Source organism: Pseudorasbora parva, chromosome 13, assembly GCF_024679245.1.
Source record: "Pseudorasbora parva isolate DD20220531a chromosome 13, ASM2467924v1, whole genome shotgun sequence".
Taxonomy (NCBI): Eukaryota; Metazoa; Chordata; class Actinopteri; order Cypriniformes; family Gobionidae; genus Pseudorasbora; species Pseudorasbora parva.
In genome coordinates, this window is record NC_090184.1 from 47,163,474 (window position 1) to 47,191,398 (window position 27,925).

General features: G+C 46.7%; 1 protein-coding gene and 1 long non-coding RNA gene across 4 annotated transcripts in view; one reads left to right on the forward strand and one right to left on the reverse strand.

Annotated features, from left to right (window-relative positions):
* spats2 (spermatogenesis associated serine rich 2) overlaps window positions 1–6,522 on the forward strand; it is a 35,707-nt gene extending 29,185 nt beyond the window's left edge. For all 3 annotated transcript variants that reach the window (XM_067414629.1, XM_067414632.1, XM_067414631.1), the window contains exon 13: window positions 5,501–6,522. In XM_067414629.1, the coding sequence (XP_067270730.1) occupies window positions 5,501–5,746 (246 nt within the window). In that variant the 3' untranslated portion in view covers window positions 5,747–6,522. The remainder of the gene's footprint in view (window positions 1–5,500) is intronic.
* Window positions 6,077–8,700, reverse strand: LOC137039281 (uncharacterized). Its single transcript, XR_010897609.1, has 2 exons — window positions 7,216–8,700; window positions 6,077–7,057 (listed from the first exon to the last, which is right to left on the reverse strand). It is a non-coding gene; the product is annotated as an uncharacterized lncRNA (long non-coding RNA).
* Between the last annotated feature and the right edge of the window lie 19,225 nt (window positions 8,701–27,925).

A 27,925-nucleotide genomic window follows, 5' to 3' on the forward strand; every position in this document is an offset into this window, starting at 1 on the left:
AATGCTTGTTTATCAAGTTATTTCACTTAAGGATGTTTAGTAAGATTAAACTCTAATCTGTGCAAAAATTAAACTTTGCTGAAATTAAAAACCTTGATTTGGTCTCTACACTTCATTATGGTAACTCTGCTAAACTATAATTACTAAAACTAAAACTGAAACTAAATAAATAAAAACTAAATAGAAATGTATTTGCAAAATAAAAACTAAACTAAAACTAGCAAAACCATTTGTAAAACTAACTAAAACTAAACTGAAATTTGTAGCAAAATTGAAAACGATAATAAAATAAAAACTAATTTCAAAAAGCAAAACTATAATAACCTTGACCCACACAAACAGGTGAGAGACTCAAACTAACCCTAACCCACACAAACGGGTGAGAGACTCACCTAATCCTAACCCTAACCCACACAAACGGGTGAGAGACTCACCTAATCCTAACCCACACAAACAGGTGAGAGACTCACCTAATCCTAACCCTAACCCACACAAACAGGTGAGAGACTCACCTAATCCTAACCCTAACCCACACAAACGGGTGAGAGACTCACCTAATCCTAACCCACACAAACAGGTGAGAGACTCACCTAACCCTAATCCTAACCCACACAAACAGGTGAGAGACTCACCTAATCCTAACCCTAACCCACACAAACGGGTGAGAGACTCACCTAATCCTAACCCACACAAACAGGTGAGAGACTCACCTAATCCTAACCCTAACCCACACAAACAGGTGAGAGAGACTCACCTAATCCTAACCCTAACTCACACAAACAGGTGAGAGAGACTCACCTAATCCTAACCCTAACCCACACAAACAGGTGAGAGACTCACCTAACCCTAATCCTAACCCTAATCCTAACCCTAACCCTAACCCTAACCCTAACCCACACAAACAGGTGAAAGAGACTCAAACTAATCCTAACCCACACAAACAGGTGAGAGACTCACCTAATCCTAACCCTAATCCTAACCCTAACCCTAATCCTAACCCTAACCCACACAAACAGGTGAAAGAGACTCACCTAATCCTAACCCTAACCCACACAAACAGGTGAGAGACTCAAACTAATCCTAACCCTAATCCTAACCCTAACCCTAATCCTAACCCTAACCCACACAAACAGGTGAAAGAGACTCACCTAATCCTAACCCTAACCCACACAAACAGGTGAGAGACTCAAACTAATCCTAACCCACACAAACAGGTGAGAGACTCACCTAATCCTAATCCTAACCCACACAAACAGGTGAGAGACTCACCTAATCCTAATCCTAACCCACACAAACAGGTGAGAGACTCACCTAATCCTAACCCTAACCCACACAAACAGGTGAGAGAGACTCACTTAATCCTAACCCTAACCCACACAAACAGGTGAGAGACTCACCTAATCCTAACCCTAACCCACACAAACAGGTGAGAGACTCACCTAATCCTAATCCTAACCCTAATCCTAACCCTAACCCACACAAACAGGTGAGAGAGACTCACCTAATCCTAACCCTAACCCACACAAACAGGTGACTCACCTAATCCTAACCCTTACCCACACAAACAGGTGAGAGACTCACCTAATCCTAACCCTAACCCACACAAACAGGTGAGAGACTCACCTAATCCTAACCCTTACCCACACAAACAGGTGAGAGACTCACCTAATCCTAACCCTAACCCACACAAACAGGTGACTCACCTAATCCTAATCCTAACCCTAATCCTAACCCTAACCCACACAAACAGGTGAGAGAGACTCACCTAATCCTAACCCTAACCCACACAAACAGGTGACTCACCTAATCCTAACCCTTACCCACACAAACAGGTGAGAGACTCACCTAATCCTAACCCTAACCCACACAAACAGGTGAGAGACTCACCTAATCCTAACCCTTACCCACACAAACAGGTGAGAGACTCACCTAATCCTAACCCTAACCCACACAAACAGGTGACTCACCTAATCCTAATCCTAACCCACACAAACAGGTGAGAGACTCACCTAATCCTAACCCTAACCCTAATCCTAACCCTAACCCACACAAACAGGGGCCTGTACCATGATGGTAGTTTAACAAACTCAGGGTTAAAGGATTAGTTTCGAGTTGACAAAACCAAACCATTGTATTAAGGCTTTGTTGGTCCCATGATGCTGATCATCAGCTTTCTTTGTCAACTCAGGCTTTGATCCTGACTTCAGGAGTTTAGCTGTGACATCAGCAGTGAACAGCCAATCACACGCTGTGGAACTGAGATTCACTTCTCGCGAGACAATCAGTGAGATTAATTTCTCTCTTCTGCAGAATATTGCATGATTGAAAAATATTAAGAATAAAAAATAAAAAAAATACACAGCAAGAAGAAAAGCTGTTTATGAAAGAGGACAACTTTAAGAAAAAATTGTATACGTCAATGCAAGTAAAAGTTATGAAGTTAGTTTAGTTGATATAGAGAAAATAAAACATTTAAGCTCAGTGAGCATCTTTTTTTATAGGCTATTTTTATTTATTGATTTTAAAACTTTGTCCATATGACTTTATGCAGGTGATGTTATTTATATGACTTATGTATTAATTTTAACAAAGTGCCTATTAATGATTGATTAACTAAAATGATAAATGTGTAATTGATTTAAGGTATAATAATTACATAAATTATAAGTAAATCATTCAAAATTAATATTATTATAAATAAGCATTGTTAAAAGCAAGACGCTTTAGTCTTTAAAACCATTTGCTATGTAATGACCTTTAATTTGGAGCAGAAACAGGGGGAGTGGCTTTACTGCATCAGAGGTGTGTCACTTTTCTCACAGCTGATTGGCCCAATTTCAGTTTGAGATCTCTAATCCAGAACATAACCTGCCCTGGAGCAGGTTAGCCGTGGAGCATAAGTTACTATGGCGATGAACACAGCTAAAAGCCAAACCACTTTAATGGTACCTAAAACCCAGGATTGGCACAAACTAAGCTTAAACAAATCAGGCTAGCCAGCTAAACCAGCTTCATGGTACAGGCCCCAGGTGAGAGAGACTCACCTAATCCTAACCCTAACCCACACAAACAGGTGAGAGACTCACCTAATCCTAACCCTAACCCACACAAACAGGTGAGAGAGACTCACCTAATCCTAACCCTAACCCACACAAACAGGTGAGAGACTCACCTAATCCTAACCCTAACCCACACAAACAGGTGAGAGAGACTCACCTAATCCTAACCCTAACCCACACAAACAGGTGAGAGACTCAGACTAAATCTCTATCTTCCTCTCTATCCCTCTCTATCCCTCCTCTCTATCCCTCTCTATCCCTCCTCTCTATCCCTCCTCTCTATCCCTCCTCTCTATCCCTCCTCTCTATCCTCCTCTCTATCCTCCTCTCTATCCTCCTCCTCTCGAAATCCCTCCCCCCTCTCGAAATCGCTCCCCCCTCTCGAAATCGCTCCCCCCCTCTCGAAATCGCTCCCCCCCTCTCGAAATCCCTCCCCCCTCTCGAAATCGCTCCCCCCTCTCGAAATCGCTCCCCCCTCTCGAAATCGCTCCCCCCCTCTCGAAATCGCTCCCCCCCTCTCGAAATCGCTCCCCCCTCTCGAAATCGCTCCCCCCTCTCGAAATCGCTCCCCCCTCTCGAAATCGCTCCCCCCTCTCGAAATCGCTCCCCCCTCTCGAAATCGCTTCCCCCTCTCGAAATCGCTTCCCCCTCTCGAAATCGCTCCTCCCCCCTCTCGAAATCGCTCCTCCCCCCTCTCGAAATCGCTCCCCCCCCCCCCTCTCGAAATCGCTCCCCCCCCCCCTCTCGAAACCGCTCCCCCCTCTCGAAACCGCTCCCCCCTCTCGAAACCGCTCCCCCCTCTCGAAACCGCTCCCCCCTCTCGAAACCGCTCCCCCCTCTCGAAACCGCTCCCCCCCTCTCGAAATCGCTCCCCCCTCTCGAAACCGCTCCCCCCTCTCGAAACCGCTCCCCCCTCTCGAAACCGCTCCCCCCTCTCGAAACCGCTCCCCCCTCTCGAAACCGCTCCCCCCTCTCGAAACCGCTCCCCCCTCTCGAAACCGCTCCCCCCCCCTCTCGAAACCGCTCCCCCCCCCTCTCGAAACCGCTCCCCCCCCCTCTCGAAACCGCTCCCCCCCCCTCTCGAAACCGCTCCCCCCCCCTCTCGAAACCGCTCCCCCCCCCCTCTCGAAACCGCTCCCCCCCCCTCTCGAAACCGCTCCCCCCCCCTCTCGAAACCGCTCCCCCCTCTCGAAACCGCTCCCCCCTCTCGAAACCGCTCCCCCCTCTCGAAACCGCTCCCCCCTCTCGAAACCGCTCCCCCCCCCCTCTCGAAACCGCTCCCCCCCCCTCTCGAAACCGCTCCCCCCCCCTCTCGAAACCGCTCCCCCCCCCTCTCGAAACCGCTCCTCCCTCTCGAAACCGCTCCCCCCTCTCGAAACCGCTCCTCCCTCTCGAAATCGCTCCTCCCTCTCGAAACCGCTCCCCCCTCTCGAAACCGCTCCCCCCCTCTCGAAACCGCTCCCCCCCTCTCGAAACCGCTCCCCCCCTCTCGAAATCGCTCCTCCCTCTCGAAATCGCTCCTCTCTCTCGAAATCCCCTCCTTTAACGCCGTAGCACGACCGGGGTTACGTAAGTACGTTCCCTTTCGCATGGTCGTGCTGCGTCTTTAGACACTATGGGAACCTGTTCAGTCCTGCCGTGCTATTATAGACGTAATGACGTGTACTCCCTTCAGTTGGACACTATTATATATCACCCTATAGCCCAAGACTGGTTTCCCACTGAAGCTTAGCAGGGCTGAGCCTGGATGGGAGACCAACTGCTGGTAGAGGTGTTGGTGAGGCCAGCAGGGGGCGCTCACCCTGTGGTCTGTGTGGGTCCTAACACCCCAGTATAGTGATGGGGACACTATACTGACAAAGAGCACCGTCCTTCGGATGAGACGTTAAACCGAGGTCCTGACTCTCTGAGGTTGTTAAAAATCCCAGGATGTCCTTCGGAAAAAGAGTAGGGGTGTAACCCCGGCATCCCGGCCACATTTGCCCATTGGCCTCTGTCCATCATGGCCTCCTAATCTTCCCCCTCTCCTGATTGGCTTCATCACTCGGTCTCCTCTCCACCAATCAGCTGGTGTGGGGTGAGCGTTCTGGCCCAATATATTTGCCGTCGCATCATCCAGGTGGATGCTGCACACTGGTGGTTGAGGAGATTCCTCCTTCTATGTTAAGCACTTTGAGTGCCTTGAAAAGCACTATATAAATGTAACAAATTATTATTATAATTATTATTACTATTAAGGGCCTAAGACTAGTTATTGACACTTTATAATATATCCATACATATAATATTATTATCTGTGCGTACTGGGCTCAAGAAGGCCAGTAACTGAGACATTTATTTATTTATTTATTAAAACATTGAAGCATATGATGGCTCCAGATGTCAACTTATTAATATAACCCTCTCTATTTCTAATTGGCATGTGTTTCGCTTCTGTGCAGATTTTCCATGGCAACAGGCGTTTCGTTCACGGTTACCAAGGAAACCAGCGGTATAATGGAAACACCCATCCTAACCCTGGGCGGAGCCGCAATCAGGGCGAGCGCGGCCCCCAGAGTGACATCATCGCTCAGCCGGCAAATGGTGCAAGAGGATCCTCAGGCTCCTCCCACTCATCAGGCTATCGCTCAGATCGGCCCGCCCACAACGGGCTTCCACAGAGGCCACCGCGGACCCACTGCCCGTGATACACACACACACACACTCACACAAACACACACACACCGGTCGGATGAAGATAACAGTCAAGTTTACATCTTTCGTCTTGCTCTTGTTTTCCACTTCCTGTCTGTCCGTCTGTAGTTCCTGTGAGTGTTTCCTCGTGGGCTTCCTCTTCATATCGTCAGCACGTTTCTCATTGCACACAGCATATGATCAACACTAATGGCAGGCTGAGAGAAGTGTGTGTGTGTGTAGGGTTAGTGCCGCCTCTGTCCGCTCACGATATACCTCGCGGCCTCATTTCACGCTGCGCTGTTCTCACGCTTCCTCTTGCCTTCCTGAGAGACTCTGGTTAGGTTTGGATGTGTGTGTGTGTGTGTGTGTGTTGGATCAGGATGTGTGTCCTCTCTCTCTCTCTCTCTCTCTCTTCTTTGGTTGCTTGATGTTGTCATGATGATCAGCGCTCCTCAGCTCAATCCTGTATATATGTAAACTATATGTATAATGATTTTGTAGCCTCCGGCCATGTATGTAGTGCGATTTATTAGTTCTCTGATTGAACTGTTATCAAGCAGCTTCTGTTCTTCCTCGTGTATAGAGAAAGAGACTTGTTTTTGTTTTTCCTGATGATCTGAGACCGCTGTAATCAAGTGCCTTCAGTCATTGGCTTTCACATCCCGTTCCTCTGCTCCGGATCGGGCCAAAGACATCAGATGCCGTCTCTGCACTAGCGGACACACTCGCTGTCTTTCTGGCTTTTCCTTTATTATAAATAAAGAAGGATTGGTAGCAAATGCTTAAACTCTTTGCAGACTCAGTTTTTCTCAGCGGACCTGATGAAGGTCTGTGTGTGAGCTGATACGGTCAGTCCTGTGTGTGTGAATGGGCTTTTACAGACTTGTGTGTGTGTGTGGGTCATCATCCATGATGCATTCAGATTGTTGGTGGCAAAATCTGTAGGCCCATCTCACTCACACACACACACACACACACACACACATTAATTCACCTTTGTTTATATAGTGCATTTACAGGTCCAATTATTTCAAAGCATCTTCAGTGTACATCAGGACCAGAATGGAGAAAATAAACCTTAGAGAAACCAGACTCAGTTCTCCTCTGGCCTATTAACACACACTGGAGGATTATTATTCTGGACCCCTTACAGGTCTTAAGTCATATTAGATCAATAGATATTCGTAAGAGTCGTCGTGCCGGAAACGGGTTTATTGAGACTGTTGTGTTGATGCAGAGTTTAGTTGACCCGCTCTCAGCAGACACTCCAGGATGAGCTGGTCATGTTCAGGTCCACCATCCGACCCGGATCCGTTATTCAACTAAATATACAAATAACATTAATTAATGAGGTCTTATTTAATTCTATAAACTATAATACTGATCTGCCAACATTGTGTCTCTATGATAAATTAAAAAGTGATAAATTAAAATAAGCTGATAACATCACTGAGCCAAAAAACATCAGATCTTTACTCACTTCTCGTTGTTGTTTTCGATGCCTTACAAGCTAATGCTGATCAAAGGAGTCCTCGGAGTTAATCTGTGCGGGGACGCTGCAGACCTGGCCCATTACGGCCCTGAAAGGCTTCGGGACATTGCTCACGGTGGGAATGGATCTGTGGTATACATTCAGATGTAATTGTTTTAAGTCAGTGTGAGATGTCCTGTTGTAACTGTGGGACATAAATAAATATATTTTCATGTAAACTGAAGGAGGTTTGTTTACTTTGAGTGTCTTTTTGATGTAAAATCATATTGATAGCAGCTAAACCTTGACTCACTGGGGCCCAGGTCAGGAAGCAGACAAACTGGCTAAACCAACCGTCTGCTAGCTGTCTCACGTCACCAAAGTCAGCTAAATCCCAGCACATAGAGACTCTTTCACCTAGATATTATCATATAGAGACTGTGTCTGTTCCCCGAATTAGTAAATACAAAAAAACATCAAAACCATTAAACAGTAAAAATTTAATTGATGTCCAACAAATAAACAACAGATATAATACGGATGAACAATTGATAAAGCTTGGGTTGCTGAATATTCGATCCCTTTCTCCAAAAACGCTTGTTGTCAATGATATGATTATAGATCATAACTTAGATGTGCTGTGTTTGACAGAAACCTGGCTAAAACCTGATGATAACATTACTTTAAATGAGTGCACCCCCCGAGATTATTGTTACAAACATGAGCCACGTCTGAAAGGTAAAGGGGGAGGTGTGGCTGTAATTTATAATAATATTTTCAGTATTACTCAGAAGTCTAGTTTCAAATATAATTCCTCTGAAGTTTTGGTGCTTTATGTAACGCTGTGTAGTGTAAATGATAAATCCCGTCTGACATTTGTGTTGGCTACTGTATACAGGCCACCAGGGCACAATACAGACTTTATCAAAGAATTTGCTGGTTTTGTATCGGAGTTAGTATTAGCTGTAGATAAAGTACTAATTGTTGGGGATTTTAATATCCACGTAGACGATGAAAAAGACGCATTGGGATTGGCATTTAGAGACATTCTAAACTCTATTGGAGTTAGACAACACGTATCGGGACACACTCATCGCCTTAATCATACTTTAGATCTAATAATGTCACATGGAATAAATGTTGATACTGTTAAAATTCTGCAGCAGAGCGATGACATCTCAGATCATTACCTAATATCATGTATACTTAATTTACCTAAGGCTGCAAAGCCATCCCCTCGCTTCAAATATGGCAGGACGATAACCGCTGCGACTAAAGATTGCTTTGTCCATAATCTTCCTCATCAGTTCCATCTCCTCAGCATTACAGATAGCCAAGAGGAACTTGATGCTGCAACAGAAACTATTGACTCTCTCTTTACTAGCACTTTAGACATAGTTGCTCCCCGGCGCTTAAAGAAGATTAAAGCAAATAATCCAACGCCGTGGTACAACGAGCACACTCGGGCCCGTAAAACAGCAGCCAGAAAAATGGAGCGCAGCTGGAAGAAAACAAAACTGGAGGTTTTTCGCAATTTGTGGAAAGAGAGCATGATTGCATACAGAAAGGCCATAAAAACTGCTGATGTCATCAAAAAGATGTCATCGCTCTGCTGCAGAATTTTAACAGTATCAACATTTATTCCATGTGACATTATTAGATCTAAAGGGGACCAGAGAAAAATAAATAAATCCCTCCCATCCCTCCCATCCCTCCCTGGTCTTTCCCTCCCTGGTCTTTCTCTACCGTTTTCTTGTGATTCATTTTTGGTATGTTTGAGTTGTGTTTTGTTATATCTGATTGTGTATTTCCCCTCTGTGGGTTATTGTTTTTGTGTTTGTTTATTTTATTAATTAATATACTCTTTCTAAACTTGAGTCCTCACATCATTACCCTGAATGTAACATGTAGTGGCCGCCATATAACTGACTCTAGGACACAGTGTTTATTGATGATATTTTACATTTAATAACAATTTTTATGGATGAAAACACCTCTACTGTACTGGGCACACTAAACCGAACAAAAACATCCATCTAACTTTCAGGTGATTTAAGCGCATAATTTGCATTGAAAAGGCAGTTCTCGTGGACCCGTTATTTGGGGGCCACTACTTAAATGAGAGCTGGTACGTTTTTGTGTTTTGGGCTCTCGTTTAGCTCTGGAAGGCTCTAGGGCCACCAGACCTGCGCTCCTGTCTATGCCTCAGCACCCCCTATCTGATCCCAAAGTTTGGAGAAGATCAGAGAAACTTGAAAATTTCCGCCCAAAAAACACAAAGGGGTACCACTTATTGATTTTTTGGGTCAGAAAATTACGTTTCTTAGATCTTCTCGAAACTATGGATTCTGATAGAGGGCGTTGAGATATAGACAGGAGTGCAAGTCTGGTGGCCCTAGAGCCTTCAAGAGCAAAACGGGAGCCAAAAACACAACATACAACTTCCCATTTATTTAGAGCTGCCAGATAACCGGTCCGAAGACAGTGTTTATAGATTATATTTCACATTTAATATCAATTTGTATTGAAAATATGAAATGGATGAAACTGATAACAGGGTGGATGAACTCTGCGGGCCTCCCCGCCTCCTGAACTTTCTGTCCCTCCCTGGTCTGTCCCTAACGTCCCTCCCTGGTCTGTCCATCATTCCCTCCCTTGTCTGTCCCTCCCGTCCCTCCCTTGTCCGTCCCTCCCATCCCTCCCTTGTCCGTCCCTCCCATCCCTCCCTTGTCCGTCCCTCCCATCCCACCCTGGTCCGTCCCTCCCATCCCACCCTGGTCCGTCCCTCCCATCCCACACTGGTCTGTCCCTCCCATCCCTCCCTTGTCCGTCCCTCCCATCCCACCCTGGTCCGTCCCTCCCATCCCACCCTGGTCCGTCCCTCCCATCCCACACTGGTCTGTCCCTCCCATCCCACACTGGTCTGTCCCTCCCATCCCACACTGGTCTGTCCCTCCCGTCCCTCCCTTGTCTGTCCCTCCCGTCCCACCCTGGTCCGTCCCTCCCGTCCCGCCCTGGTCCGCCCCTCCCGTCCCGCCCTGGTCTGCCCCTCCCGTCCCGCCCTGGTCTGCCCCTCCCGTCCCGCCCTGGTCTGCCCCTCCCGTCCCACCCTTGTCTGTCCCTCCCGTCCCACCCTGGTCCATCCCTCCCGTCCCTCCCTGGTCCGTCCCTCCCGTCCCTCCCTGGTCCGCCCCTCCCGTCCCTCCCTGGTCCGCCCCTCCCGTCCCTCCCTGGTCTGCCCCTCCCGTCCCTCCCTGGTCTGCCCCTCCCGTCCCTCCCGTCCCTCCCTGGTCTGTCCCTACCGTTCCACCCTGGTCTGTCCCTCCCGTCCCTCCCTGGTCTGTCCCTACCGTTCCACCCTGGTCTGCCCCTCCCGTCCCTCCCTGATCTGTCCCTACCGTTCCACCCTGGTCTGTCGCTACATTCCCTCCCTGGTCCGTCCCTCCATGGTCTGCCCCTTCCGTCTTTTCATGGTCTGTCCCTCCCGTCCCTGCCTGGTCTGTCCCTCCCGTCCCTCCCTGGTCCGTCCCTTCCGTCCCTCCATGGTCTGTCCCTTCCGTCCCTCCATTGTCTGTCCCTCCCTCCCCTCCCTGCCTGGTCTGTCCCTCCCGTCCCTCTCTCGTCCGTCCGTCCTGTCCTTCCCTGGTCTGTCCCTACCATCCCACCCTGGTCTGTCCATACTGTCTCACCCTGGTCTGTCCCTACCGTCCCACCCTGGTCTGTCCCTGCCTGGTCTGTCCCTCCCGTCCCTCTCTGGTCCGTCCGTCCTGTCCTTCCCTGGTCTGTCCCTACCATCCCACCCTGGTCTGTCCCTACTGTCCCACATTGGTCTGTCCCTACCGTCCCACCCTGGTCCATCCCTCCCACCCCACCCTAGTCTGTCCCTCCCATCCCTCCCATCCCTCCCTGGTCCGTCCCTTCCATCCCTCCATGGTCTGTCCCTCCCGTCCCTCTCTGGTCCGTCCCTCCTGTCCCTCCCTTCTCCATCCCTCCCGTCCCTCCCTGGTCTGTCCCTACCGTCCCACCCTGGTCTGTCCCTGCCTGGTCTGTCCCTTCCGTCCCTCCCTGGTCCGTCCCTTCCGTCCCTCCCTGGTCTGTCCCTGCCTGGTCTTTCCCTCCCTGGTCTTTCTCTACGGTTTTCTTGTGATTCATTTTTGGTATGTTTGAGTTGTGTTTTGTTATTTCTGATTGTGTATTTCTCCTCTGTGGGTTATTGTTTTTGTGTTTGTTTATTTTTCATTAATAAATATACTCTTTCTAAACTTGAGTCCTCACATCACTTTTTCATTACCCTGAATGTAACATGTAGTGGCCGCCATATAACTGACTCCAGGACACAGTGTTTATAGATTTCACATTTAATATACATTTTTATGGATGAAAACACCTCTACTGTACTGGGCACACTTAACCGAACAAAAACATCCATCTAACTTTCAGGTGATTTAACCACATAATTTGCATTGAAAAGGCAGTTCTCGTGGACCCGTTATTTGGGGGCCACTACTTAAATGAGAGCTGGTACGTTTTTGTGTTTTGGGCTCTCGTTTAGCTCTGGAAGGCTCTAGGGCCACCAGACCTGCGCTCCTGTCTATGCCTCAGCACCCCCTATCTGATTCCAAAGTTTGGAGAAGATCAGAGAAACTTGAAAATTTCCTCCCAAAAAACACAAAGGGGTACCACTTATTGATTTTTGGGGTCAGAAAATTAAGTTTCTCAGATCTTCTCGAAACTATGGATTCTGATAGAGGGCGTTGAGATATAGACAGGAGTGCAAGTCTGGTGGCCCTAGAGCCTTCAAGAGCTGAACGGGAGCCAAAAACACAACATACAACTTCCCATTTATTTAGAGCTGCCAGATAACCGGTCCAAAGACAGTGTTTATAGATTATATTTCACATTTAATATCAATTTGCATTGGAAATATGAAATGGATGAAACTGATAACAGGGTGGATGAACTCTGCGGGCCGCCCCGCCTCCTGAACTTTCTGTCCCTCCCTGGTCTGTCCCTCCCGTCCCTCCCTGGTCTGTCCATCATTCCCTCCCTGGTCTGTCCCTTCCGTCCCTCCCTGATCTGTCCCTCCCATCCCTCCCTGGTCTGTCCCTCCCGTCCCTCCCTGGTCCGTCCCTTCCGTCCCTCCCTGGTCTGTCCCTCCCGTCCCTCCCTGGTCCGTCCCTTCCGTCCCTCCCTGGTCTATCCCTCCCATCCCTCCCTGGTCTGTCCCTCCCTGGTCTTTCCCTCCCTGGTCTTTCTCTACTGTTTTCTTGTGATTCATTTTTGGGATGTTTGAGTTGTGTTTTGTTATATCTGATTGTGTATTTCTCCTCTGTGGGTTATTGTTTTTGTGTTTGTTTATTTTATTAATAAATATACTCTTTCTAAACTTGAGTCCTCACATCATTACCCTAACCCTAACATGTAGTGGCCACCATATAACTGACTCCAGGACACAGTGTTTATAGATGATATTTTACATTTAATAGGATGGCATTAAAGTTCATGTGCATGTGAAGGCAGGCATCACAAAATGGCAGAGTCTGAGACTTCTGTAGAAGAGATTGTCAGATTCATATGTTTGACGGCTTTATCAGCAGCAGCGGTCAGACGGAGAGACGACTCGGATTGGGTCTCAAAGAACAAAATGAGGTGTTCAGGTTTGGATCCGGGATACTGACGGTACCACTGCAAACTCTGAACACTGCCAGTGTAGTTGCAGATCAGTGTAAGATCTTTTCCTTCCAAAGCATGTTTCTCTGTGAGGAATGGTGTTATCACATCTGCAGCAACAAACACACACAGTTATTTGTAAAGGACTAATTCAGATTGTTAACAGGATAAGGAGAATAAACACTTGCACAGTAATCGTTATTAAACCCTCACCTCTTAGAAGAGAGGATATAATGAATACCAGGAGCAACATCTGCACTAATAAGAGACAATGACTCTGAGAGTCAAGACTTACAGTTACTAGAGTATAAGTGACTCAATGTAAGTCTGTCTGCTCTGTTTTTAATCTGAGCCGAGACTGAACTACAATGGTTCCTGGAGCTCCACCTTCTGGCACAATGCAGGTCAGATCTCTAACATCTGCTAACATGGTATTTCTCAGACAAAAGCAACACTATGTTAAAGGGGTAAAGACTGAGGAACTGAGCCAATTACATTAGAGAAGCTCCTCCCTCTTAGAAATATGACTAGACAATATACAAGACATGTTTCTGTGCAGTGTAGATGGTTTTCCTGTGACTGTGGGCTCCAGAGTAGAGGTCTGCCGTGGGACCTGATCAGATATTTTGTGCCGTGGGATTAAATTTCCGACTAAAACACGGTAGCGGTCAGTAACTCTGGTGTAATTTGAATGGGAGCGGTCAGACATTCAATATCACGTTTCCAACGTCCTTTCAGAAGAGCATATCTCTGCTTAATCTTAATCTTGGGCTACCTAAAGCATCCTCTAATAACAATTGAGTGTTTCAAAAAACAGTCTCCAAATCACATTGGCCCTCATTTATCAATCTTGCGTAGAAACGGGCGTATATGTTGGCGTAAGATTATGCTTACACTCCTTTCACTGCCTGATTTATGAAACTGTGCGCACCTCTGCAGTCCAGGTGTACGCTTTACCTGCCCTTGATAAATGCGGTGGTTGAAAACGATCGTCATTAGAATAACACGCCCCTATATATTCAAGTCTCCGCCTCCCCCACGCCCTTATTTTACGCCATGGACACACGGAAGACGGCAAAGATGTGTTCTGTCTTGATAAAACGATCCATATGGAAAGGCAGCAAATTCTGAGTGGCTCAAAATGCTCCTCAGAATGAGCTACCACCTGCATTACATTACAGTGTACTCAAACTATAGCTGCTCTCTCCCACATATTCTGCTAGTGTGCAAACACCCTACTGGCCTCACTAAATAATCTTCCAATGACAATCAGCTTTTTTTCAAAAAGGTCTCACTTTCATGAAACTGCAATACAGGCCTGTGAGTAAACAACTAAGACTGGCCTACCTAAAGCATCCTCTAATAACAATTGAGTGTTTCAAAAAAATGCCTGCAATTCACTTTACATCCTGTCTAGAACCCGCTTAGATCTGATGGGGAGCCAGGCTGAAGGTAGTGTACTAGGTAGTGTACACTACGTGAAGTACACTAGGTGAAGTACAGTAGGAAGTGTACATGAGGTAGTGCACATTAGGTGAAGTACACTAGGTGAAGTACACTAGGTGAAGTACACTAGGTAGTGTACACAAGATGAAGTACACTAGCTGAAGTACAGTAGGAAGTGTACATGAGGTAGTGCACATTAGGTGAAGTACACTAGGTGAAGTACACTAGGTGAAGTACACTAAGTGAAGTACACTAGGTAGTGCACACTAGGTGAAGTACACTAGGTAGTGTACACTAAATGAAGTACACTAGGTAGTGCACACTAGTTAGTGTACACTAGGTGAAGTACAGTAGGTAGTGCACACTAGGTGAAACACTAAGTAGTGCACATAGGGTAATGTACACTAGGTGAAGAACACTAGGTAGTGCACACTAGGTGAAGTACACTAGGTGCTGTACACTAAATGAAGTACACTAGGTGAAGTACAGTAGGAAGTGTACATGAGGTAGTGCACATTAGGTGAAGTACACTAGGTGAAGTACACTAAGTGAAGTACACTAGGTGAAGTACACTAGGTGAAGTACACTAGGTAGTGTACACTAGATGAAGTACACTAGGTGAAGTACAGTAGGAAGTGTACATGAGGTAGTGCACATTAGGTTAAGTACACTAGGTGAAGTACACTAGGTGAAGTACACTAAGTGAAGTACACTAGGTAGTGCACACTAGGTGAAGTACACTAGGTAGTGTACACTAAATGAAGTACACCAGGTAGTGCACACTAGTTAGTGTACACTAGGTGAATTACAGTAGGTAGTGCACACTAGGTGAAAGACTAAGTAGTGCACATAGGGTAATGTACACTAGGTGAAGAACACTACCTAGTGTACACTAGGTGAAGTACTCTAGGTAGTGTACACTAAGTAGTGCACGCTAGGTAGGGTACACTAAGTAGTGCACACTAGGTAGGGTACACTATGTAAGGTACACTAGGTAGTGTACACTAGATGAAGTACACTAGGTAGTGTAGACTAAGTAGTGCACACTATGTGAAGTACACTAGGTAGTGTACACTAGGTGAAGTACTCTAGGTAGTGTACACTAGGTGAAGTACTCTAGGTAGTGTACACTAAGTAGTGCATACAAGGTAGTGTACACTAAGTAGTGCACACTAGGTAGTGTACACTAAGTAGTACACACTAGGTAGGGTACACTATGTGAAGTACACTAGGTAGTGTACACTAGATGAAGTACACTAGGTAGTGTACACTAGGTGAAGTACACTAAGTGAAGTACACTAGGTAGTGCACACTAGGTGAAGTACACTAGGTAGTGTACACTAAATGAAGTACACTAGGTAGTGCACACTAGTTAGTGTACACTAGGTGAAGTACAGTAGGTAGTGCACACTAGGTGAAGTACACTAGGTACTGTACACTAAATGAAGTACACTAGGTGAAGTACAGTAGGAAGTGTACATGAGGTAGTGCACATTAGGTGAAGTACACTAGGTGAAGTACACTAGGTGAAGTACACTAGGTAGTGTACACTAGATGAAGTACACTAGGTGAAGTACAGTAGGAAGTGTACATGAGGTAGTGCACATTAGGTGAAGTACACTAGGTGAAGTACACTAGGTGAAGTACACTAAGTGAAGTACACTAGGTAGTGCACACTAGGTGAAGTACACTAGGTAGTGTACACTAAATGAAGTACACCAGGTAGTGCACACTAGTTAGTGTACACTAGGTGAATTACAGTAGGTAGTGCACACTAGGTGAAAGACTAAGTAGTGCACATAGGGTAATGTACACTAGGTGAAGAACACTACCTAGTGTACACTAGGTGAAGTACTATAGGTAGTGTACACTAAGTAGTGCACGCTAGGTAGGGTACACTAAGTAGTGCACACTAGGTAGGGTACACTATGTGAAGTACACTAGGTAGCGTACACTAGATGAAGTACTCTAGGTAGTGTACACTAGGTGAAGTACTCTAGGTAGTTCACACTAAGTAGTGCACACTAGGTAGGGTACACTATGTAGTGCACACTAGGAAGTGTACACTACGTAGTGCACATTGGGTAGTGTACACTAGGTGAAGAACACTAGGTAGTGTACACTATGTGAAGTACACTAGGTAGTGTACACTAAGTAGTGCACAATAGGTAGTGTACACTATGTGAAGTACACTAGTTAGTGTACACAAGGTGAAGTACTCTAGGTAGTGTACACTTGGTGAAGTACATCAAACAAAAGACATGACCTGACAGCATAACTGAACAAAGCAAACTAAGAAACATGACAGTGAACATGATCTCAAAAACATGAACATGAAACATGAACACAAAAGCACCCTGTGACAACTTGAGCACATACATGGCATGAATAAAATATTTACATTACCAGCACATAATTCATAAATAAAAAACACAAAGGGGTACCACTTATTGATTTTTTGGGTCAGAAAATTACGTTTCTCAGATCTTCTCGAAACTATGGATTCTGATAGAGGGCGTTGAGATATAGACAGGAGTGCAAGTCTGGTGGCCCTAGAGCCTTCAAGAGCTGAACGGGAGCCAAAAACACAACATACAACTTCCCATTTATTTAGAGCTGCCAGATAACCGGTCCGAAGACAGTGTTTATAGATTATATTTCACTTAATATCAATTTGCATTGGAAATATGAAACGGATGAAACTGATAACAGGGTGGATGGAATTAATACAGGGGATGAACTGATAAAAGGGTGGATTAACTCTGCGGGCCGCCTCGGCCTCCTGAACTTTCTGTCCCTCCATTTCTTCCCTGGTCTGTCCATACCGTCCCACCCTGGTTTGTCCATACCGTCGCTCCATGGTCTGTCCCTTCCGTCTTTTCATGGTCTGTCCCTCCCGTCCCTGCCTGGTCTGTCCCTCCCGTCCCTCCCTGGTCCGTCCCTTCCATCCCTCCCTGGTCCGTCCCTTCCGTCCCTCCATGGTCCTTCCCTTCCGTCCCTCCATGGTCTGTCCCTCCCTCCCGTCCCTGCCTGGTCTGTCCCTCCCGTCCCTCTCTGGTCCGTCCGTCCTGTCCCTCCCTGGTCTGTCCCTACTGTCCCACATTGGTCTGTCCCTACCGTCCCACCCTGGTCCATCCCTCCCGCCCCACCCTAGTCTGTCCCTCCCATCCCTCCCTGGTCCGTCCCTTCCGTCCCACCCTGGTCCATCCCTCCCGCCCCACCCTAGTCTGTCCCTCCCATCCCTCCCTGGTCCGTCCCTTCCGTCCCTCCATGGTCTGTCCCTCCTGTCCCTCCCTTCTCCGTCCCTTCCGTCCCTCCCTGGTCTGTCCCTGCCTGGTCTTTCCCTCCCTGGTCTTTCTCTACGGTTTTCTTGTGATTCATTTTTGGTATGTTTGAGTTGTGTTTTGTTATTTCTGATTGTGTATTTCTCCTCTGTGGGTTATTGTTTTTGTGTTTGTTTATTTTATTAATAAATATACTCTTTCTAAAACTTGAGTCCTCACATCATTACCCTGAACGTAACGTGTAGTGGCCGCCATATAACTGACTCCAGGACACAGTGTTTATTGATGATATTTTACATTTAATAACAATTTTAATGGAGTAAAAACCTCTACTGTACTGGGCACACTAAACCGAACAAAAACATCCATCTAACTTTCAGGTGATTTAAGCGCATAATTTGCATAGAAAAGGCAGTTCTCGTGGACCCGTTATTTGGGGGCTACTACTTAAATGAGAGCTGGTACGTTTTTGTGTTTTGGGCTCTCGTTTAGCTCTGGAAGGCTCTAGGGCCACCAGACCTGCGCTCATGTCTATGTCTCAGCGCCCCCTATCTGATTCCAAAGTTTGGAGAAGATCAGAGAAACTTGAAAATTTCCCCCCAAAAAACACAAAGGGGTACCACTTATTGATTTTTTGAGTCAGAAAATTACGTTTCTCAGATCTTCTCGAAACTATGGATTCTGATAGAGGGCATTGAGATATAGACAGGAGTGCAAGTCTGGTGGCCCTAGAGCCTTCAAGAGCTGAACGGGAGCCAAAAACACAACATACAACTTCCCATTTATATAGAGCTGCCAGATAACCGGTCCGAAGACAGTGTTTATAGATTATATTTCACATTTAATATCAATTTGCATTGGAAATATGAAATGGATGAAACTGATAACAGGGTGGAAGAACTCTGCGGGCCGCCCCGCCACCTGAACTTTCTGTCCCTCCCTGACCTGTCCCCAATGTCCCTCCCTTGTCTGTCCCTCCTGTCCCTCCCTTGTCCGACCCTCCCATCCCACCCTGGTCAGTCCCTACCATCCCTCCTTTGTCCGTCCCTCCCATCCCACCCTGGTCCGTCCCTCCCATCCCACCCTGGTCCGTCCCTCCCATCCCACCCTGGTCTGTCCCTCCCGTCCCTCCCTTGTCCGTCCCTCCCATCCCTTCCTAGTCTGCCCCTCCCGTCCCTCCCTTGTCCGTCCCTCCCATCCCACCCTGGTCCGTCCCTCCCGTCCCGCCCTGGTCTGCCCCTCCCGTCCCACCCTTGTCCGTCTTTCACATCCCACCCTGGTCCGTCCCTCCCGTCCCTCCGTCCTGTCCTTCCCTGGTCTGTCCCTACCATCCCACCCTGGTCTGTCCATACTGTCCCACCCTGGTCTGTCCCTGCCTGGTCTGTCCCTCCCGCCCCTCCCTGGTCTTTACGGGTCTCTACGGTTTTCTTGTGATTCATTTTTGGTATGTTTGAGTTGTGTTTTGTTATTTCTGATTGTATATTTCCCCTCTGTGGGTTATTATTTTTGTGTTTGTTTATTTTTCATTAATAAATATACTCTTTCTAAACTTGAGTCCTCACATCACTTTTTCATTACCCTGAATGTAACATGTAGTGGCCGCCATATAACTGACTCCAGGACACAGTGTTTATAGATGACATTTTACATTTAATAACAATTTTTATGGATGAAAAACATCTACTATACTGGGCACACTAAACCGAACACAGTCATCTAACTTTAAGTGATCCGGGGTCTCCAGCTGCGAACGGGAGCCGGAAACCCAAAGATGTACAGCTTCCCATTTAGGTAATGGCTGCCAAAATATCAGACTCCTGGACACTGTTTATTGATGATATTTCACATTTAATATACATTTTTATGGATGAAAACACCTCTACTGTACTGGGCACACTAAACCGAACAAAAACATCCATCTAACTTTCAGGTGATTTAAGCGCATAATTTGCATAGAAAAGGCAGTTCTCGTGGACCCGTTATTTGGGGGCCACTACTTAAATGAGAGCTGGTACGTTTTTGTGTTTTGGGCTCTCGTTTAGCTCTGGAAGGCTCTAGGGCCACCAGACCTGCGCTCCTGTCTATGCCTCAGCACCCCCTATCTGATTCCAAAGTTTGGAGAAGATCAGAGAAACTTGAAAATTTCCTCCCAAAAAACACAAAGGGGTACCACTTATTGATTTTTGGGGTCAGAAAATTAAGTTATTTAGATCTTCTCGAAACTATGGATTCTGATAGAGGGCGTTGAGATATAGACAGAAGTGCAAGTCTGGTGGCCCTAGAGCCTTCAAGAGCAAAACGGGAGCCAAAAACACAACATGCAACATCCCATTTATTTAGAGCTGCCAGATAAGCGGTCCAAAGACAGTGTTTATAGATTATATTTCACATTTAATATCAATTTGCATTGGAAATATGAAATGGATGAAACTGATAACAGAGTGGAAGAACTCTGCGGGCCGCCCAGCCTCCTGAACTTTCCGTCCCTCCCTGGTCTGTCCCTCCCGTCCCTCCCTGGTCTGTCCCTCCCGTCCCTCCCTGGTCCGTCCCTTCCGTCCCTCCCTGGTCTGTCCCTCCCGTCCCTCCCTGGTCTGTCCCTCCCGTCCCTCCCTGGTCTGTCCCTCCCGTCCCTCCCTGGTCTGTCCCTCCCGTCCCTCCCTGGTCTGTCCCTCCCATCCCTCCCTGGTCTGTCCCTCCCATCCCACCCTGGTCCGTCCCTCCCATCCCTCCCTGGTCTGTCCCTCCCGTCCCTCCCTGGTCCGTCCCTTCCATCCCTCCCTGGTCTGTCCCTCCCGTCCCTCCCTGGTCCGTCCCTCCCATCCCTCCCTGGTCTGTCCCTCCCATCCCACCCTGGTCCGTCCCTCCCATCCCTCCCTGGTCTGTCCCTCCCATCCCACCCTGGTCCGTCCCTCCCATCCCTCCCTGGTCCGTCCCTCCCGTCCCTCCCTGGTCCGTCCCTTCCATCCCTCCCTGGTCTGTCCCTCCCGTCCCTCCCTGGTCCGTCCCTTCCATCCCTCCCTGGTCTATCCCTCCCGTCCCTCCCTGGTCTGTCCCTCCCTGGTCTTTCCCTCCCTGGTCTTTCTCTACCGTTTTCTTGTGATTCATTTTTGGTATGTTTGAGATGTGTTTTGTTATATCTGATTGTGTATTTCTCCTCTGTGGGTTATTGTTTTTGTGTTTGTTTATTTTATTAATAAATATACTCTTTCTAAACTTGAGTCCTCACATCATTACCCTGAATGTAACATGTAGTGGCCGCCATATAACTGACTCCAGGACACTGTGTTTATAGATGATATTTTACATTTAATAAAAAATGTTTTATGTTGCATTAAACACCTCTACTGTACTGGGCACACTAAACCGAACAAACACATCCATCTAACTTTCAGGTGATTTAAGCGCATAATTTGCATAGAAAAGGCAGTTCTCGTGGACCCGTTATTTGGGGGCCACTACGTAAATGAGAGCTGGTACGTTTTTGTGTTTTGGGCTCCCGTTCAGCTCTGGAAGGCTATAGGGCCACCAGACCTGCGCTCCTGTCTATGCCTCAGCACCCCCTATCTGATTCCAAAGTTTGGAGAAGATCAGAGAAACTTGAAAATTTCCCCCAAAAAAACACAAAGGGGTACCACTTATTGATTTTTTGGGTCAGAAAATTACGTTTCTCAGATCTTCTCGAAACTATGGATTCTGATAGAGGGCGTTGAGATATAGACAGGAGTGCAAGTCTGGTGGCCCTAGAGCCTTCAAGAGCTGAACGGGAGCCAAAAACACAACATACAACTTCCCATTTATTTAGAGCTGCCAGATAACCGGTCCGAAGACAGTGTTTATAGATTATATTTCACATTTAATATCAATTTGCATTGGAAATATGAAACGGATGAAACTGATAACAGGGTGGATGGAATTAATACAGGGGATGAACTGATAAAAGGGTGGATGACCTCTGCGGGCCGCCTCGGCCTCCTGAACTTTCTGTCCCTCCATTTCTTCCCTGGTCTGTCCATACCGTCCCACCCTGGTCTGTCCCTACTGTCCCTCCCTGGTCTGTCCCTACCATCGCTCCATGGTCTGTCCCTTCCGTCTTTTCATGGTCTGTACCTCCCGTCCCTGCCTGGTCTGTCCCTCCCGTCCCTCCCTGGTCCGTCCCTTCCGTCCCTCCATGGTCCTTCCCTCCCATCCCTCCCTGGTCCGTCCCTTCCGTCCCTCCATGGTCTGTCCCTCCTGTCCCTCCCTTCTCCATCCCTCCCGTCCCTCCCTGGTCTGTCCCTGCCTGGTCTTTCCCTCCCTGGTCTTTCTCTACGGTTTTCTTGTGATTCATTTTTGGTATGTTTGAGATGTGTTTTGTTATTTCTGATTGTGTATTTCTCCTCTGTGGGTTATTGTTTTTGTGTTTGTTTATTTTATTAATAAATATACTCTTTCTAAACTTGAGTCCTCACATCATTACCCTGAACGTAACGTGTAGTGGCCGCCATATAACTGACTCCAGGACACAGTGTTTATTGATGATATTTTACATTTAATAACAATTTTTATGGAGTAAAAACCTCTACTGTACTGGGCACACTAAACCGAACAAAAACATCCATCTAACTTTCAGGCGCATAATTTGCATAGAAAAGGCAGGTCTCGTGGACCCGTTATTTGGGAGCTACTACGTAAATGAGAGCTGGTACGTTTTTGTGTTTTGGGCTCTCGTTTAGCTCTGGAAGGCTCTAGGGCCACCAGACCTGTGCTCCTGTCTATGCCTCAGCACCCCCTATCTGATTCCAAAGTTTGGAGAAGATCAGAGAAACTTGAAAATTTCCCCCCAAAAAACACAAAGGGGTACCACTTATTGATTTTTTGGGTCAGAAAATGAAGTTTCTCAGATGATCTCTAAACTATGGATTCTGATAGAGGGCGTTGAGATATAGACAGGAGTGCAAGTCTGGTGGCCCTAGAGCCTTCAAGAGCTGAACGGGAGCCCAAAACACAACATACAACTTCCCATTTATTTAGAGCTGCCAGATAACCGGTCCGAAGACAGTGTTTATAGATTATATTTCACATTTAATATCAATTTGCATTGGAAATATGAAACGGATGAAACTGATAACAGGGTGGAAGAACTCTGCGGGCCGCCCCGCCTCCTGAACTTTCTGTCCCTCCCTGACCTGTCCCTAACGTCCCTCCCTTGTCTGTCCCTCCCGTCCCTCCCTTGTCCGTCCCTCCCATCCCACCCTGGTCCGTCCCTCCCATCCCTCCCTTGTCTGTCCCTCCCATCCCTCCCTTGTCTGTCCCTCCCATCCCTTCCTGGTCTGCCCCTCTCGTCCCTCCCTTGTCTGTCCATCATTCCCTCCCTTGTCTGTCCCTCCCGTCCCTCCCTTGTCCGTCCCTCCCGTCCCTCCCTTGTCCGTCCCTCCCATCCCACCCTGGTCCGTCCCTCCCGTCCCGCCCTGGTCTGCACCTCCCGTCCCACCCTTGTCTGTCCCTCCCATCCCATCCTGGTCCGTCCCTCCCGTCCCTCCCTGGTCTGCCCCTCCCGTCCCTCCCTGATCTGTCCCTCCCGTCCCTCCCTGGTCTGTCCCTACCGTTCCACCCTGGTCTGTCGCTACATTCCCTCCCTGGTCCGTCCCTCCATGGTCTGTCCCTTCCGTCTTTTCATGGTCTGTCCCTCCCGTCCCTGCCTGGTCTGTCCCTCCCGTCCCTCCCTGGTCCGTCCCTTCCATCCCTCCCTGGTCTGTCCCTTCCATCCCTCCATGGTCTGTCTCTTCCGTCCCTTCATTGTCTGTCCCTCCCTCCCCTCCCTGCCTGGTCAGTCCCTCCCGTCCCTCTCTGGTCCGTCCGTCCTGTCCTTCCCTGGTCTGTCCCTACCATCCCACCCTGGTCTGTCCATACTGTCCCACCCTGGTCTGTCCCTACCATCCCACCCTGGTCTGTCCCTGCCTGGTCTGTCCCTCCCGTCCCTCCCTGGTCTTTCTCTACGGTTTTCTTGTGATTCATTTTTGGTATGTTTGAGTTGTGTTTTGTTATTTCTGATTGTGTATTTCTCCTCTGTGGGTTATTGTTTTTGTGTTTGTTTATTTTTCATTAATAAATATACTCTTTCTAAACTTGAGTCCTCACATCACTTTTTCATTACCCTGAATGTAACATGTAGTGGCCGCCATATAACTGACTCCAGGACACAGTGTTTATAGATTTCACATTTAATATACATTTTTATGGATGAAAACACCTCTACTGTACTGGGCACACTTAACCGAAAAAAAACATCCATCTAACTTTCAGGTGATTTAAGCGCATAATTTGCATAGAAAAGGCAGGTCTCGTGGACCCGTTATTTGGGGGCCACTACTTAAATGAGAGCTGGTACGTTTTTGTGTTTTGGGCTCTCGTTTAGCTCTCGAAGGCTCTAGGGCCACCAGACCTGCGCTCCTGTCTATGCCTCAGCACCCCCTATCTGATCCCAAAGTTTGGAGAAGATCAGAGAAACTTGAAAATTTCCCCCCAAAAAACACAAAGGGGTACCACTTATTGATTTTTTGGGTCAGAAAATTACGTTTCTCAGATCTTCTCGAAACTATGGATTCTGATAGAGGGCGTTGAGATATAGACAGGAGTGCAAGTCTGGTGGCCCTAGAGCCTTCAAGAGCTGAACGGGAGCCAAAAACACAACATACAACTTCCCATTTATTTAGAGCTGCCAGATAACCGGTCCGAAGACAGTGTTTATAGATTATATTTCACATTTAATATCAATTTGCATTGGAAATTTGAAATGGATGAAAATGATAACAGGGTGGATGAACTCTGCGGGCCGCCCCGGCCTCCTGAACTTTCCGTCCCTCCCTGATCTGTCCCTCCCATCCCTCCCTGGTCTGTCCCTCCCTGGTCTGTCCCTCCCATCCCTCCCTGGTCTTTCTCTACCGTTTTTTTGTGATTCATTTTTGGGATGTTTGAGTTGTGTTTTGTTATATCTGATTGTGTATTTCTCCTCTGTGGGTTATTGTTTTTGTGTTTGTTTATTTTATTAATAAATATACTCTTTCTAAACTTGAGTCCTCACATCATTACCCTAACCCTAACATGTAGTGGCCGCCATATAACTGACTCCAGGACACAGTGTTTATAGATGATATTTTACATTTAATAGGATGGCATTAAAGTTCATGTGCATGTGAAGGCAGGCATCACAAAATGGCAGAGTCTGAGACTTCTGTAGAAGAGATTGTCAGATTCATATGTTTGACGGCTTTATCAGCAGCAGCGGTCAGACGGAGAGACGACTCGGATTAGGTCTCAAAGAACAAAATGAGGTGTTCAGGTTTGGATCCGGGATACTGACGGTACCACTGCAAACTCTGAACACTGCCAGTGTAGTTGCAGATCAGTGTAAGATCTTTTCCTTCCAAAGCATGTTTCTCTGTGAGGAATGGTGTTATCACATCTGCAGCAACAAACACACACAGTTATTTGTAAAGGACTAATTCAGATTGTTAACAGGATAAGGAGAATAAACACTTGCACAGTAATCGTTATTAAACCCTCACCTCTTAGAAGAGAGGATATAATGAATACCAGGAGCAACATCTGCACTAATAAGAGACAATGACTCTGAGAGTCAAGACTTACAGTTACTAGAGTATAAGTGACTCAATGTAAGTCTGTCTGCTCTGTTTTTAATCTGAGCCGAGACTGAACTACAATGGTTCCTGGAGCTCCACCTTCTGGCACAATGCAGGTCAGCTCTCTAACATCTGCTAACATGGTATTTCTCAGACAAAAGCAACACTATGTTAGAGGGGGAAAGACTGAGGAACTGAGCCAATTACATTAGAGAAGCTACTCCCTCTTAGAAATATGACTAGACAATATACAAGACATGTTTCTGTGCAGTGTAGATGGTTTTCCTGTGACTGTGGGCTCCAGAGTAGAGGTCTGCCGTGGGACCTGATCAGATATTTTGTGCCGTGGGATTAAATTTCCGACTAAAACACGGTAGCGGTCAGTAACTCTGGTGTAATTTGAATGGGAGCGGTCAGACATTCAATATCACGTTTCCAACGTCCTTTCAGAAGAGCATATCTCTGCTTAATCTTAATCTTGGGCTACCTAAAGCATCCTCTAATAACAATTGAGTGTTTCAAAAAACAGTCTCCAAATCACATTGGCCCTCATTTATCAATCTTGCGTAGAAACGGGCGTATATGTTGGCGTAAGATTATGCTTACACTCCTTTCACTGCCTGATTTATGAAACTGTGCGCACCTCTGCAGTCCAGGTGTACGCTTTACCTGCCCTTGATAAATGCGGTGGTTGAAAACGATCGTCATTAGAATAACACGCCCCATGGGTGGGGCGGAGATGCACTGAGACTATCGCGAGACTTTGGGTGAGATCCAACATGGCGGCGCACTGAACACCGTATGTAAACAGGAATACATATATATATTTTTCTCCTGCCTAAACTGGTTATTACCTTTCAACAACTCACAACCAAAACCGGACAATATCTGCTCTACCTTCTCCGACGGCCATCTCTTCATTTTTGTCACTATGTCATCCGAACCCAGCAAGAAACGCACCCGCGACGGCTCAACTGAGACTGAACCAGAATCACCTCCCGCTCTCGCTTCTTCTACAGTCACCATCGAGGTCAGTTTACTGCAATCCATAAACAGCAAACTTTCTATACTGGAACATCTTCATGCAGACATTAAAGATTTAAAAGCCAGCCTCGAATTTTCTCAATCACAGATCGACACACTCGCATTAGAAAACCGTGAGTTAAAAGGAACTGTCACAAACCTATCGAACCAGGTTAATCATCTGACCAGCGAAAATCGAATCATGAAAGAAAAATTGCTAGACCTCCAATGCCGCAGCATGCGCGATAACCTAATTTTTTCAGGACTCCCTATACCCAAATCTACACCCGACGACCCGGAGAAAGCAGTTAAAGAATTCATGCAATCATCCCTGAAAATCCCACCAGAGACAGTTAACAGGATTACCTTCCACCGAGTACACCGTCTCACTTCCAAAGACAATAAAAGGCCACCTCCAATAATAGCGAAATTTGAACATTACAAGCATAAAGAACTCATTAAAAGCAAAGGAAAGGAACTGAAAGGCACACCATTTGGTCTGAACGACCAATTCCCTAAAGAAATACAGGAAAGAAGAAGAGCCCTCCTGCCTATAATGAAACAACTCAGACAGGAGGGGAAACGAGCCACACTTTCTGTCGATAAACTGTATGTAGATGGAATACTCTACCGCAACCATAATATCACCACCTGGTTTTAGTAGCTCTTATACCACGCCAATATGCATCTTGATTGTAATTTTGACACCCTCCCCCTCCCTTAAACTTGCAGTAACCTACTGGCCCTGACGCCCCGAATGCGACCTCTGTCCTCTCTCTTCCTATGTCTCAATCTCCCCTTGTCCACTCCTTTCTCTCTTTTTCTCTCAATGTTGAGTGCTTATAATGTTTTGTTCACTATGTTTCGTCTATGGTTTGTTTGCCTGTATGTACTGTTTGTTTGTGTTCATTGTGACTGTAGGCTGAACTTCAATTGTGATCCTTGTGCTGTGAATACTAAACAAGTAATGCTGACGCCACTCCAGAACCAGAGTCATACCTCTTCATTCACGGTATCTACCCTACCCTGCATCCTGTATAACTCATACACATACCATATCACATACCTATTCATCTCCCTCCTTATCCCCCTCTCTACGTTGAGTCATATACACACCTGCGCACACCCTCACACACACACTGCCCTTATCACCATCATACATTTTCATAACTCCTCAATCACAATATGGCACCACTTACATTTCTGACTTGGAACATTCGTGGGGTTGGATCTCAGGCAAAGAGGATCAAAGTCTTTAAACATTTGGATAATTTAAAAGCTGACATATGTCTCCTACAAGAAACTCACCTATCAGAATCAGACTACACCCGCATCAAATCAACAGAATTCAGTCACCTATTTTCAGCACATTACAACACAAAACAAAGGGGAGTTTGTATTTTGATAAGAAAAAATATCTCATTCACTCATAACACCACCATCACAGACCCAGAAGGACGTTTTATCATCATAAACATCTCAATCAACAGCACCCCTGTTACAATTGCAAGTGTTTATGGCCCCAATACAGATGATCCAGTTTTCTTTCAGAACCTTTTTTCTTCCATCTCAACTATATCTGACTGCCCCATCATAATCGCAGGTGACTTCAATACCGTTTTAGACCCCACAATAGACAGATCTGATCACTCAAAAAACAAACGAATATGGCAATCC